The sequence below is a fragment of the Schistosoma haematobium genome, chromosome 3 (genome assembly GCF_000699445.3).
Source record: "Schistosoma haematobium chromosome 3, whole genome shotgun sequence".
Lineage (NCBI taxonomy): Eukaryota > Metazoa > Platyhelminthes > Trematoda > Strigeidida > Schistosomatidae > Schistosoma > Schistosoma haematobium.
In genome coordinates this window covers 17,133,969-17,150,333 of record NC_067198.1, presented here as the reverse complement: position 1 = coordinate 17,150,333, position 16,365 = coordinate 17,133,969, and the positions used below count along the sequence as shown (strand labels likewise).

Below are 16,365 nucleotides of genomic sequence, written 5' to 3'. Positions count from 1 at the left end.
AAGCCAGTGTAGTGTCTGTATGCTTATACATAAATCTCTTGATTTATTGTTACTGATTTCATGTATTTGGGTGACAACTGGATGCTAAATACACTTTCTTGAACATGTTCCTCCTCATTTGGTGTCTTACACATTGATGTTAACCCTCTTGGTACCACCAATTCAGGCAGTCATACCTTGGTGATCTCTTTATCGTTTAATAGATACGTAAAATCGATAGCATTTATGGACCATTGTGCATTTTTAGGTTATGTTTTGTAATTATCGTTAATGACTTGATAATTACTACTCACTCACTCCTGTTACCCCGTGGAGCATGGGTTGCCCACCAGGATTCCTCATCGAGCTCTATCCTGCATAAATCTTTCCAGTTTTTGCTAAGTGCTGTTGATTACTTTGATGTCTGCCTCCAATGCCCAACACAATGTATTCTGTCTTCTGCCTCTTTCTTTTTCCCTTCAGGATTCCAAGTTATGGCTTGCTTTGTGATGTAGTTCGGTAATTTCCGTAATGCATGTCCTATCCATCAAGTTCATCGTCTTTTCCTATTATCCTCTTCAACTGGAAACTAGTCTGTGCTCTCCTACAGTAAGCTGTTACTGATGCTATCAGGTCAACGGACATTTGGTATCTTGAGTTGATAATTGCTTATAAATACTTGTACTTTTCTGATGATTGTTGTAGTAGTTCTCCACGTTTCAGCTCCGTACAGTAGAACTGTCTTGACGTTCGTACTGAAGATCCTCACTTTGATGTTGGTTGATAGTTGTTTGAAGTCCCATATATTTTTCAGTTGTATCAATGCTGGCCTTGGTCTGCCGATCTATGCGCTTGCATCTGTATTAGATCCTCCTTGTCTATCGATGACGCTCACCAGGTACGTGCAAGTTCCCACCTCTTCCAGAGCTTCTCCATCAAGTGTGATTGTGTTGATGCTCTGTGTTGTATTTGAGGATCTTGTTTTTTCCCTTGTACATGTTGAGGTATGCTACTACACTAGTTGTCTTCATCTTAATTTGTTGGCTTGTATGGGATAGAAGAGCTAGGTTTTCTGTGAAGTTCAAATCGTCTAGTTGCATTTAACCCGGTCATTCTATTGCGTATTTCCCGTCAGATATGGAGTATGCAGCCTTGTCTGACTCTGGCCCTCATTCAGGATGCGTCTGTAAGCTTTTCTCCTTACACGACTTTGTAGTGTAGTCCGTCGTATGAGTTCCGGATAATGTTGACAATCTCAAGAACTACAAACTTTCCATAAAGTTCTATCCACATAGTCAAACGCTTTCTCATAGTGAATCGAGTTGATGTATAATGACGAGTTCCATTCGACCGATTGTTCAACGATGATCCGTGGTGCCACAATTTGGTCTGTGCACGACCGATCCTTACGAAATCCGTCCTGTTGGTCTCGTAGCCGTTTGTCTACTGAATCGTTCATCCGTTTCAGCAACAAGCGTTTCCTGCCGCCGATAATAGTGTGACATCTGTGTAATTCTCTTCTTTTGGTATCTTGATGAGATATCCTTCTTTCCAGTCTGTCGGTGGCAATTTTCTTCCCCCCAATTCATAAATAGGAAATGGTGCATATTCGCAGTTATTTCTGCGTGTGACCTCAGTGCATCAGCTGGTATGTTGTGTGGTCCTATTGCTTTTCCTCTGTTGATTTTTTGACGGCCATGATTTATCCGATTTTCGGCATAGTAACGTCTCCTCTATGGCTACTGAAGGTTCCATGTCCGAGTAAAGGTGGATGGTTGGGCATGGAGTCAGCAACTACACCCCGTAGAAATCAACCTTGCCAAAATACGTTAACCAGAATAGACAATTTAAACCGAGTGAGTATAATGTTGTAGAAATTAAAATTCCAGTAACCAATAGGGCTGGATATAGCAGCCTTTGTGTCATGAATGGTGTTCGGTATGGTTCATGTGCTTGACTGAAGGTCGGAATCCTCCTATTTGGTTTGGTGAAGCCTTTGGTTGTATGACTAGCTCCATACGAAAAATCTATCTCAAGGCAGAATACAGAAATATTTACTGAGTTTCATTGCTACTTTATTTATTGTGATCTGTTCGAGCCTGCCAAAAATTAGGTACTATCCTCTGGTTTTTAGTAGACAGAGCTGATACTTTCCTTGCTACTTTTAGTTTACACATTTGGTTTTGGTAATAAAAAGACATCAAATCATTTGTTTATTTCTACTTTATCAACTGTCTTCTGTGAATAAATAAGTAATTTGAAATTCTGCATTCGCTTTCTTATCTAAATGAAAAGTTTAGTAATTAAACACCACATTTTATTTATTCTTTTGTTGCCTTTTAAAAATTATTCAGCGAAACTGACTGTCAGTCATATATTAACCCTTTATGGACTGCATTGAAATTGAGAAGATGGACAATAGCTGATTATTTGGTAAGTGATATAAACATTCTCCTATTATTAAGTGTTTTCCACTCAATTCTACCAAATTTTCACAGTTTAAACATGAAAAGGTAAGTACTAAGAGTGATTTATTCTTATCGGCTTATAGTTCACCGTATTAGATCTTTACGTGAATGTTGTAACAAGAGGTGTCTGAAATATGGTAGTGATACCCAGGGTGCTGGGCGCTAACCCCCTCCCCCCAACTAACCACATGTGAGTGGACGAGAAAGTGTATTGAGCTACCGAATAATATGCACAATTACTCATTGATATATATATATATATATATATATATATATACCACTGAAATCCTTAGGAAATTAATCCATTTTTTAGCCACTGAGATGCACTTATCCTTTAGGTCATTTCTGATTACCAACGACTGACCTTTCTGATAGACTTACAATATCAGTAAGTTAAAGACTTTGATTAGCCTTGTTTGGTGTCTCATACCATACAACTTGTTATTTTAGCAATTCTGAAACTTCTGCTCTGTGTCAATCAATGTATCTTGTGCTACTATATTATTATTATTATTACTATTATTATTATTATTATTATTATTATTAAGCATATTATGTCATTCATGTGTTTAGTATCGGACTGATCAATATTTGTCAGTTGATGGACATCTGGGATTAAGCTGATGTAGGAGCACTTCTTTCTAATCTGAATAAATAGCATAAATAAAGTCTATAATTTACAAGTTAACAAAGTTAATGGAGACTTCAGTTGTTGTTTTTTTATACTGACCTAGCATTAAATTACTTGAAACAACGAAAATCATTTTCATCTCATACTCAAAGCCTACATCCTGTGTTTGTATGATACTTGAAACTTGAAGCTAGGTTACATTAGAAAATGAACACTAATCTGTAGGCTATAATGGATCGAAAAAATGCAATTGATTCCCAACAAAATTTTGGTTTGTTACTACCATTCGATTCGATGTGTTTATCATTATCATATACTTATTTGTTCGCAATATAAACGCTTTTCAACTAGTTCAGCGATTTCTAGCCAAATATAATAAGTAACAGTTAACAAATGCGAACAGTGGTTTTAATTATTTGTACGAAATAATCTACTTAGATCATGTGTCATTGACCATATATTTTTGAATCAATAGATTTCTTAGATAATTTAGTTGTTGATTGATTACGTAATTGTTGATTGTATAAAGGACCATACAACATTAACTAAGTTGTATGACAACCTATGTATTTCTGTTACCGGTAAGTTACTAACCGATGAACGTACACATATCAGCTTTACAGGACGTTACCCTCAGCTGCGGCATCGAGTGATTAGTTTTAGAACTTCTAGCGAATCACATCAGTTCCCGTGATATAGAAGATACTCTTCTCTGATATGTACCAACCACTATGAAACGTAGGCCAAGAATTTCCTATCAGTTATTTTATATAACCAAACTTACTTGTCCAGTCAATATCGCTTAATGCTTTTCCCTTTATGATGGTTTATTCGAAATCTTTTCCCCTAAAATTTCTTATTTTTTAATTGTGACTATAAATTTCACACTTACCACTTAGTCAGTTTTGGCTAACGATCTTCAACTTATTATTTCTTCCCAGTAGTTTTTAAAACCAGTTTATGGTCAATATTCCGAATTTACAAAACGTTTAGAGTGTGGATTTTTCACGAGAATTTCAATGTGTAGTTTTTTTTCTAAGCTTCAATTTGGATTTATTCAATTTAAGCAGTATAGTACTGTGCTTCAATTTTTGAATTACACAAAAGTATTATTAACAAAAGCGTTTTTTTAGCGAGTTAGTTTTCTACGGGATGGGGACGCTAACCCCATGCCCAACCCTCCTCCTTGGGACCGGCAGTAACTCTAGAAGAGCTACAGGCGGAGCTTCAGATCACCACCTAGTTGTAGCCATTTTAAAACTGAAGCTAAAAAAGAACTGGACAAACAGCAATACAAAGGTTCAATACGGCCTTCCTTCGAGATACTGACAGACTCAATGAATTCAAGATAGCTCTCAACAACAGGTCCCAAGCCTTACAAGATCTACTGAAGGAAGAAGAAACTACTATGGAGGACAACTGGAAAGGCATCAAAGAAACATTGACTTCAACGTGTCAAGAGGTTCTGGGCCTAAAGAAACACCATCATAAGGAGTGGATCTCTATAGAAACACTGGACAAGATCAAAGAAAGGAAGAACAAGAAGGCAGCAGTTAACAACAGCCGAACACGAGCAGAGAAAGTCCAAGCACAAGCTGAGTACATAGAAGCAAACAAGCAAGTGAAGAACAGCATTAGAGCCGACAAGAAGAAATACGTGGGAGAACTAGCGACGACTCGGAAAAAGCTGCTAGAGAAGGAAATATGAAACAGCTTCACGATACAACGAAGAAACTAGCAGGGAAATACACTAAACCAGAGAGACCGGTCAAAGATAAAGAAGGCAAGCCAATCACTGAAATTCAACAACAGCGGAACAGATGGGTAGAATACTTCGAGGAACTCCTGAATAGGCCGGCTCCAATGAATCCACCGGACATCGAAGCAGCACACACAGATCTTCCCATAGACGTCAACCCACCAACGAAGGAAGAAATCAGAATGACCGTCAGACAAATCAAGAACGGGAAAGCAGCGGGACCCAACAACATACCAGCTGAAGCACTGAAGTCGAACGTCGAAGTAACTACAAACATGCTTTACCTTCTATTCAAAAAGATTTGGGAGGAGGAACAAGTGCCGATGGACTGGAAAGAAGGACACCTCGTCAAGATTCCAAAGAAAGGAGATCTGAGCAAATGTGAAAACTACAGAAGCATTACACTACTGTCAGTACCAGGGAAGGTCTCTAACAGAGTGTTGCTGAACCGGATGAAAGATGCAGTAGACGCCCAACTTCGAGATCAACAAGCTGGATTCCGTAAGGATCGATCGTGCACAGACCGAATTGCAACACTACGGATCATCCTCGAACACTCAATTGAGTGGAACTCGTCACTGTACATCAACTTCATTGATTATGAAAAGGCATTTGACAATGTAGACAGGAGGACGTTATGGAAACTTCTTCGACGCTACAGAGTTCCTGAGAAGATTGTCAATATTATCCGGAACTCATACGACGGACTACAGTGCAAAGTAGTGCATGGAGGACAGCTGACAGATGCATTCCAAGTAAGGACCGGAGTCAGACAAGGCTGTTTACTCTCTCCCTTCCTCTTTCTTCTGGTGGTCGTTTGGATTATGAGGACCTCGACATCTGAAGGAAAACACGGAATACAATGGACAGCTCAAAATCAATTAGACGATTTTGACTTCGCAGATGACCTAGCCCTTTTATCGCATACACATGAACAGATGCAGATAAAGACAGCCAGTGTAGCAGCAGTCTCTGCATCAGTAGACCTCAGCATACATAAAAGAAAAACCAAGGTCCTCAAATTCAAAGCGGAGAACAGCAATTCAATCACTCTTGATGGCGAAACTCTGGAAGATGTAGAATCCTTCACATACCTGGGAAGCATCATCGATGAACAAGGTGGTTCAGATGCAGACGTAAAGGCAAGGATTGGCAAAGCAAGGGTCGCATTCCTACAGTTGAAGAACATATGAAACTCAAAACAACTTTCAACCAATATCAAAGTGAGAATCTTCAATACGAATGTCAAGGCAGTTCTACTGTATGGAGCTGAAACTTGGAGAACTACAACAACCACCATCAAGAAGGTACAAGTATTTATAAATAGCTGTCTTCGCAAGATACTCAACATCAATTGGCCGGATACCATCAGCAACAGCGTTTTGTGGGAGAGAACAAACCAGCTTCCAGCCGAAGAAGAAATCAGGAAAAGACGATGGAAATAGATAGACATACATTACGCAAATCGTCAAACTGCATCACGAGGCAAGCCCTAACTTGGAATCCTGAAGGGAAGCAGAAAAGAGGAAGGCCAAAGAACACATTACGTGGGATAATAGAAGCAGATATGAAAAGGATGAATAACAACTGGAAGGAGCTGGAAAGGATTGCCCAGGACAGGGTTGGATGGAGAATGCTGGTGAGCGGCCTGTGCTTCTTCACGAGGAGTAACAGGCGTAAGTAAGTAGTAAGTAATTATTAACCAAAGGAAGATCGAATTACTTAAAAAAATAATTGAAAGTTAGATTGAGTGAAATTATATATCCATTTATGAAGTCATGCTTAAAGTGATTTAATAAAGTCTGTTGCATAAAATACCCGGATCAAAATTTGTTATACTACATAAAAAACAATATCTATTGTGTTTGACATGTATAACGTCAAAGAAATGTAAAAAGCAGCATGTTCAGTTGATTAGAATACATATTCTAAATGAAAAAATAAACTACGAAATCGCGTTCATTTGAAAATTTCAATAATTCACCACATTTTTAAGTATATCTTCATTTTTGAAAGTAATCAGTAGTTTGGGTAATTTACTCATCTCGTCACTTTAATTAATTTTGAAGTATAAATTTTTGATCACTAGGTGAATCATGGAGCTGATGTTAATTCATGGGCACCGTTTAATGGAACAAATGCAAAAGTCACTCTACTACATCGGGCAATCCATGAGAACAATGAAGAGGCTGGTGTGTTTCTAGTGAAACGGTTAGTGGTGGTATACCTATTTTCGTGTTACTGAATGATTTTCTCTTCTTACCTAATATTTGCTACCATTGTACTTAGGTTTTGATAATACTTCTTCAGTGTATTCACATTTTAGGGTTGCCTAACGTTAAGGTGTAGGGAACTTCACAGTCAGTTGAAACCCTTACTCATAGGTTAGCACCTCTGTGCTTGACAATGATATGCTAAATAGAATGAACTTTCTTTTAATTCAACCACCTTTGCTTAAGTATTTGTTTTCGGCTACTCAAAAGTCGGTTAGATGAATCAGTATGTTAGTGTTTGTTAATTTATCTCAGAGTTGGTTTCAGTGGCGCGGATCCATTCACTTTGTGTCTCCTAAGTCTATAGTTTAAATATTATTTCATATTGCTTGACTGTATCCGCTGTTTTTAATACAGTTTTATCTAATATTTCCTCTTTCTCATCACAATCGATTTCTGCAATGCTTTTGGTATACATCTTTTCGATTTCGTTTTCCCCTTGGCGATGTTCTATAACATCATGTACTGGCATACATTTGTACCAGGCCCTATGTTGATTATTACTAACTAACATAGTTTCTGAAACCACAAAACACAGTGTTATAAAGACCTATTTTCCTTCTTATACTAAATGTCTTATTGATTATCACTGAAGTATCTTATTTTTAAACAAATTCGGTATATCATGTATAGTACAAATAAAAGTATAAATATTTGTAAGGATATGTGTATACCACACTAAATTAAATAGTCTTCATTAATTCATGAATGGACCACCAATCATGTCAGAAAACATTAATACCATAGTGGTTTTACCTTACTATTCATCTCGACCCAGCCATCAATTAAATATTTGTCTCCCTTCCCATTATGGATCACTGTCACCTCCCGTCTAATAAGATTACTAGTTTTAAAAATGGCGTCAATTATCATTTTTAAATGTAAAAAAGTCAGTAATTTGTGGGTTAACTATCTCTTTTCCTAATCGTGAGCCCAAAATAATAAAGCAAGTGCAAATAGTGAATTAGTTTCGAACGTGATTATGGTCACAGAAAATGCGTTTCTGACTACTTTTTCCTATAGTGCTAAAGAACACTGTCAATGAAAGAATTCGAATGGGAAACTAATCGCTATTTTGTTGCTCATGTGTGTTTGCCGTATAATGTTGGATTATTATTTGTGGGATTATGAATACTATTCTCCAGCAGATGAAAACTGCGTGGATCTGAAAGTTCGGTCAATCGGAGTCTAGAATTTTCAAACCGTTGTATAAAATATTTTTGTACATACACACACTTTATTAGGATCTATTTTCATTAGTTTTTCTTTCTCAACTGTTATTGTCAAACAATTATTCAATTAGAAACTGTGATGTCAATGCGTTTGCACAGTTTGATTATTCAGTAGATAAGAAAAAATCAGATCATATTATACCAGAATTAGCTCGATCACCACTGCATATGGCCACTTTAATTGGAATGTATGAACTTGTTCAAGTACTTATCTCAAGTAATCGTGTATATATTAACCAACAGGTAAGTGTCTTTATTGCATCAATAAAAAATTGTATTAATATTTTTGTAAAAAGTGAATTAATTGTTTATAGATAGAGATACCCAATGAAGTTGTGAATGGTATGTACTTCACATGAAATGTTAATTTTGAAAGTAACAGTAACTAATCAACTGGAATACTTTCAAAACTTATCAACAAAGAGTAAGCTTTACAGACTTTTTGAATGTCACATTGTAGTTTTAATTAGATGTGATACCTTAATACTGATAAAAAGTTGATTCTTGGAGTGGGGTGTCATGGCCTTTGAACTACTCACTAATCTAAAGTTAAAGCTCAGATTCAGCATTTCTTCTCGATTACTCAATCATTCATTATCTACACAATCTCTTGTATATGTGACAAAGGATTTAGATTTATCGCATTTTTCTCATTGTATTTTGTAGCGTAGTAAATTTTTGTTTGGTATTTTGCCAGCTAAACGTTTTGATCTATGGTCCTGGGATCATCTATACATACGTTTAAATCAGCGACTAGACGCGATCTATAAAATGTATTTCAAAATTTTTACACGCTGCAGGAAAGTTATATTTTGTTTTAATACAAGTATCTCATAGATTCGTAGAGAATTGGTTAGGCTCATCATTTGGCTTACATCTGATTGACCAAAGGTATCATGGTCCACAACAAACCATAATTAACAGATCCGATGAAAGTCGAAAAATGTCATTTTGGGTACAAAATCCTCATACTAAACTTATATGACGAATTTCATGTATAAGTTTTGAGCATCATAAAATATACCAACAGTTTATGAGTCAAATGAAATCTTACAATTTGTGGAATATGAAAATTTTATTCATTGTCTTTTACTGCATACATATTAAAAATTAGGCGTACTAAAATCCCAAGAATTGACTTTCGAAGTTTGTCATCCTATTTTATTCATTTCATCATAACATAATTATTAGAAAATAACAAAATGATTATCTGAGTTATAAGCACGGTGTAAGTCTTCAGTTTTATTGTTAATAGTTTAGCGAAGCTCATCATGCTAAGTCAATATTTGTTTCGGGTCATTATTTCATATGTTTGCGAATCTATCTAGCTGCTCACACCAAATCAGCTGTAGCAAGTTTCGAACCCCTGTACTCAGTAGTTTAACGCTGGCTAATTTAACCATCCTTTTATTGGCAACTTCTATAATAGGTGTCATATTTTAGTTAAATATAGTTTTAGGTCACCCCTCTGCTCATCCACCTTGAATCCAACCGAGTTCCTTTTTAAGGATTATCGGACTTCACCTACACACACACACACGCACTATCCATTATCTTTGAACCTAAACCTGTATTTTTTGTGAAGCGTTTGGCTAAACTGTCCGTTAGTCTAAATATTTATTGTATGCATTAATAGTACTGTAGAAAACAGTAAGTTTTGGTGTTATCATGAAAAAACTTTAGGAGGATTATAATGATCATGTTTGGAATAAATTACATGAGTATCATGTCTTTATCCCATATATATAGACACGATGCGATCAATATTTTCATGTTGTCTTACTTCATCTAGGATTATAATGGTGAAACTGCCTTACATTTGGCAATCAGATCAAAAAATGAAAAACTTGCCAACCTATTAATTGAAGCACCTCAAATAGACTATACCGTGCGTGATGCACAAGCATACACCGTATTTCATGTAGCTGTGGATTTACGTCAACGTGCAATTGCACAAAGTCTTTTGAAAAAAGACCCTTCTTTAGCTTTACAAGTTAGTTACTGATTAAGAATGAAAGTTTTTTTAAATGTTATGTAGATTGGTTAGCTTTTGATTCATTTTTTAATGCCATACCATTAGTTCGGTTGATTTTGTTATTTTATAGTTTATATTACGGACTAACCTTAGTTAGACAACCATTTGAAACTAGGAAACACTAGACAATTGTTTCCTCTTAGTATGGGTCTTCTAACCATTGGGGATCTACCACCTTAAGGAAGGTCGAATCTTCGACCTTTTTGTTTTTCAGAGAGCGCTTAGCCTTTAGACCACTGAGCCTCTGTTCAGCGGTTTACATATCTAATTTAGATCAATTCTGAATATTACCCAACCGTCTTCGTGGCCAGTGGAGTTCAACTATGGTGTGAGAAGCAAGCTACTCATGGATGGCAATGGAGAATGGTTGTGCAATGTGGCAAATGGATTAAAGCTAAATATATAAACGTTTGATGGCTAGTGAGCCATCTCATAGTTAAACTCTCGTCATGAAAAATGAAGTCCGTATATTCAAGTCATATTAAGGTAGTGGATGCCCACTATTTAGGAGTCTCATGCTTGGAAGAAACAGCTGTTCAGTGCTTCCTGATTCTCAATGGTTGTCTAAGATCAATTCGTGACGTAAAGAAAATATTCTAACAATCTTCATAAACCCCCTTTTACTGATGACTGTTATTGTTCAGGGACTGTGCAAGTAAAAATACAACATATTTGTGTTCGTAACTACAGGAAATAAAAAAGTCAGCTTATCAATTCATAACAAATTTTTTATATATTATGAAAATGGTAGTTTAGTAGTCTATACATTTTTTTCTATCAGTTAATGATTTAAAATCTACCCTTATTTCATTTACTTAAAGATTTGAGTAGCTTCCGTTGTGTGACTGATAGCATGTATTACAACATACTAACTAATTTGTACATATTCTCCTCACTTTCCAAGTTTTGTCTATGAATTCGTAATTTAGGGACCTGAAACGGAGGAAACGGAAAAGAAATCTTCACGCCTTATAAGTCATAATAATAATAATAATAATAATAATAATAATAATAATAATAATAATAATAGTTCAGGCGTATTTATATCACATATTCAACTTGGAAAGCAAACGACTTTTTGAACCTCTTTCTTATAGGCTGTTTGTTTTATTCATTCTCCCTAGCATTGAGTTAACAATCCAACATAAACATTATCGTTTAATTTCTAATTGTAATATTTTGCATTATGAATAGGTTGATAGTTCAGGACGTAATTTTCTACATATTGCAATAGAAAATTTCGATCGTGAAGCTGTTTTTCTTCTTATTCAAATTGGAGTTGATATGAATGCTTGTGTACGTGATGCACATCGTCTCACACCCTTCCATTTAGCAATTAAAACAGGCGTAGATGAGGATATTTTACGTAGTTTGGTAAGACATGAAGATTGTTTTATTTGTAATATCAGTTGTTTAGTGAGTTACCACATGATACCTTAGTAATGAGTTATAATATTTCTATAATTCCTAAGATTAGCTGTGTGACTACTTTACGTTATGTTTTCAAAACCTATTTGCCGTATTTGATTTTATGATCACATTAGTACGTAAAGAAATGTGTTATTTTGGCTGCTAATTGAAAATAAATGAGTCAAATAATTCGATTCTTAGTTTAACACGTAAATTTGCTCTTTGGCTCTATTAAACTTATGCAGTATCTGTCATACAGCAATCAACAACACTTGCTATATGTCAATTCATTAGTCTATTTGGGGCTGACCTTTAGAAGGATATTGATAAACCTTTGGTAGGTGTAAGGAATATTTTGTATGATATACTTGGAACAGTTAGTCTGCAGTGATATACCTTCTTAACGCCGCTTTAATCCTTTTTATAAATTGTACTTGAAGTCGCATCCCCTTTGAAAATGGATAAGTTTCTCATAACATTTTTATGAGCTTTGTTAAACTGGCAAGCAACTGAGAGGCATGATTCATATTACGATTGCTGTTCTCGTCTTATTTAGATTAATTCTTTGATATAAACTTACTAGTCAACCTAGGATTTGTATTAATTAGTCATCCTTTTTCAGACTGTAGAATTGAGCGATACCATGAAATGTTTACTTTGAGTAGAACGTTTTCTTAGTAAAAGAAATGTCTATGGGTTTGTTGTCCCCTGAAATTTCGTATGTTCTCATATACTTTACAATGTTATCTACTTTCTCATGTCTACTTGACATTTAGCTTACAATCCTTTTTTTCCCTTTATATTATAAAGATTATTACATTTTCATTTAGAAATCTTATTTCTTATTTTCATTCATCGTTATTTTGAGTGGGTTTTTTGTTTTTATTATCAATAGCTTCTTGCCGGTGCATCTATTAACTCACAAACACCACAAAAACAATACGGTCTTCATTTGGCTGTGATTTACAATAGACCGGAATTAGTACATTGTTTATTAGAGAATGGAGCTGACCCCAATTCTCAAGATTCTGAACGTAATACACGTAAGTATATATACTGCTTTATTATTCCGATCTCTTTTGCTAAGCATCTTGTTAATTTCACGTTGTCTTGCTAATTGGATATAACAACTTACGGATTTTGTAATTTCACCAACCTTTCCGATCAAAGCCGAACGAATGAAAAATCATTTTTCAATAAATCTCTTTTAAAAAATCACTCAAAATAAATAGCACTGACATCAGTTACGGAGGTTTGTTTCAATGATGAAATATTACGATGACGAAGGTAAGTGGCTTTCCACTTAGTTCAGTCACAAAACTGACATCAAGTAGGTAGTCATCAGATAACATTACCATCTTTCAAATGAAGTTTAGTTTAAGAAAGTGCATGTAACTTATTTAGAAACTCTTTCTAAACTTAGCATTGTATCGTGATAAAAAATAATTATAATATCCAAAATGACTACTTATACACTTTTAAGTTACTTTTAATTAATCACTATGTCCAAATTAATAGATATAAAAGTATAAACAGAAGTAGTTTTACATTCGTTTTAACGAAAACAGGGGTTTGTAGAAACTTGCTAAACTGTAATGAATTTAATAACAACCTTTCGAGACATCATTTGTCGTAAATCTTGATTTATAGATCCACCCGTAGTTAGAACAAATGGAAAGCGTGACATTAAATCCTTTAAAGACAAATGACTTATTTAATACATTAATATTCGAGTGAGTGTCATCAATAATTTGCTTGATCTCCATTAGTTCACCTATAAAGTTTACAAAGTGTTGAGTTTAGTCATTTTAAGCGCAAAACTCTTAACCGTTAAATTTTCGATGCAGATTTATACCTTATTAATTCGGATCTAAGGCAACTTCGTACACTAAATATTATTTATAACATGTGACATGAAATTGTTTTTACTTATTATTACCTGCTTCGGTCTGGGCACCCAGGCAGTATTACAGCCCACAAAGAAATCAAGTGACTTGTGTGGCGCATATGTATTCGGTGCCCCTTTGTACCGATATTTATGTGTTCAAATAAATAAAAATAAAATTCTACTTATTATTATTATGTCCCAATTACTCAGTTATTTCATGATAACAAATATCTTTTATTTCTGTGTAAGCATTACATCTAGCTGTTCGACATGCTAGAGTAGATTGTCTTGTAAAAATGCTCAATCATTCCGCTACAAATTGTTACTGTATAAATATCAGGTTAGTTTCTATCATAATGATAATAATAATAATCTTGTGTACATATTACAATTTGATCGTAATTCTTTAAAAATAATCTCGATTGTATGTTTATATCTCACCAGTTTAACATTCGTGTATGAACTGTGAAAAGGGTTTTCACTTTACTTATTCAACAGTAGTTCTTATGAAGCATGACGATGGTAAATGACAATGAATACTTAAACACTTTAATTTTCATAACGTGAACTAATAACATTATATGATGTATACTAGTGTATAACTTTTGATTTTACCATAATTCTGTTCAAATAGAGAAAAATTTTGTCAATCACTTTCAAGTGACTCATTTAACGTTTATTTAAATCACCTCTAGGGCCTCTTATAAGTTAGTATTAAGTGTTATATGTTACAGTACACGTACTAATTAGGATCTCACAGACCCCATTGTCTTACAAATGTGTGCGATAGTTTGTGTACAAGTGTATCCGTTCTTTGCTTATCAACTTAACCGCTCACCTCATCCAAGGTCTCCACCTTCGTGAGTACGAATTTAATTACTTTTGAACACGTAGTAACTATAAACATTTTTAGTATTGGCTGGCAAGTAAGTCTTCTTGCGAGCTTGCTTTTTCAGCTTGTAAATCTATATTGGTCTGATAGGAGCGAATATTTGTATCTGAGTCTAAACTTTGTATAAATTCACTGAATATTGTTAGACTTTATAGCCAAAATACCGCCATCTCATTCATCGGAAGCAATAAAATAATCGTCGATGCCAACGTGGCACACTAGAAGAATAAGTAGTACGATTTGTCCAATTTGAAATTTGTTGGGATTTATGTTTCTTTTTGAGATGTAATAATAATGGCTAACACTGAATCTAACCCTAATTTCCAAAATTATTTCTAACCCTGAATCTCGGTTTTCACTAATTGTACTTCTTCATCACAATCAAATTTTTTTGAAGCATCAGTGCCAGGTTTTTGTACTTGAGTTCCATCCTAATCCCTTACAATAAACAATCCAACATGGAATTGAACTCCCTCACTTTTTATGTCCAACCCTTTTATCATATGTAAGCTGACTACTAATAAGTAGCCAAATACTATCTAGTAAAATTCTTTGAACGATGAAAAATTTTTGTTTGTGAACTCTCATATAATGAAGTCGCAGCTCGTGTCGATTTATTCATCATAGTCTTTAGAATAAAGTTAACATTGTTAAACCATCCATTTGATGCTTACATTTAATTGATCTTCATGTGGATTTCAAATATTTATGAATCGATCAATATTAGACCACTATTGAAAACCTCGAAGCACTGGATGGCCGTTTCTTCCTAGTATGGGGCTCCTCAGAAGTGCGCGTCCACGATCCCGCATGCGAGATCCAAACCCATAGATTTAGGCCTCGTGCGCGATCTCTTAACTTGTAGACCACTAAGTAGGCATCTAACGGTGTTAATGTCTAACTTCAATCAATCTACACTATTGCTTCCAGGTTTTCAGTTGTGGTCCAACATTAATCGATTCATGATCTCAATCAAAGCTCAACAATCTCCACAACCCTATACTGATAAACACTTATGAATCCCAAATTTATTTAGAGGTCAATTGCCGATCCACTTGCTGGCTCAACATCAAGGTCCAGTCAGTGTTGAAATGCTTGAGTATTTATTAGAGGTATCTGTTGCCAATCAAATCAATGCCCAAGATGCTGCTGGCAATACTCGTGAGTAATTTACGTCAGTAGTTTTTGCGATATGGTATTGTCATGATTTGTATTTTCGTTTAATATTATCTTGATATCTGGCTAGCAATTCGTTCATAATTGTCACACTGGAACTGCTGAGGAAACTTTCAAAACTGAATAAAATCCAATAAAAATATTACTTTATTCAATAAAGTCACACCATCGTAGTCAGTCGATCTAATCTAATAAGTCTGTAACATAAAACGTTTAATTTTCATTGAAATCATTGAAACCGATTCAAGTTAGACCATCATTGAAAACCTAGAAGCCTATCTTTAACTCGGGGCGTGGGAATCGAATTCTGGAACTTTTGTCACACGCGCGAACGCTTAACCTTTAGTTCACTAAATCACTCTCCAGTACTGTCAGTGTGTAACTTCAACCGATCCATGATTTTGCACGATCATTTTCCACTGTTTTCAATCGGTAACTGCCTCACACCCTACACGATTCAGTTCCACCATTCATGGCTTTTTCTCCATTTTCTTGCTTGATTTTATAAACCGTATTTTATACGTTGATCATATGAGAAAATGTCAGTGCATAAAAACTATGGTTATTTTATGTAATATTGATTTTTATACCGTAATATTTTGTCATATACACGCAAATGCAT

At 35.1% G+C, this 16,365-nt stretch overlaps 1 protein-coding gene across 2 annotated transcripts in view; it reads left to right on the top strand.

Moving 5' to 3' along the window:
* The window catches only part of ANKFY1_1 (Ankyrin repeat and FYVE domain-containing protein 1), a 38,735-nt gene that overhangs the window by 17,027 nt on the left and 5,343 nt on the right, over nucleotides 1-16,365 (top strand). For both annotated transcript variants that reach the window (XM_051213162.1, XM_051213163.1), the window contains 8 exons: nucleotides 2,334-2,412; nucleotides 6,927-7,048; nucleotides 8,414-8,585; nucleotides 10,135-10,335; nucleotides 11,572-11,751; nucleotides 12,683-12,830; nucleotides 13,925-14,015; nucleotides 15,604-15,728. In XM_051213162.1, coding sequence (XP_051069110.1) covers nucleotides 2,334-2,412; nucleotides 6,927-7,048; nucleotides 8,414-8,585; nucleotides 10,135-10,335; nucleotides 11,572-11,751; nucleotides 12,683-12,830; nucleotides 13,925-14,015; nucleotides 15,604-15,728 — 1,118 coding nt within the window. The remainder of the gene's footprint in view (nucleotides 1-2,333; nucleotides 2,413-6,926; nucleotides 7,049-8,413; nucleotides 8,586-10,134; nucleotides 10,336-11,571; nucleotides 11,752-12,682; nucleotides 12,831-13,924; nucleotides 14,016-15,603; nucleotides 15,729-16,365) is intronic.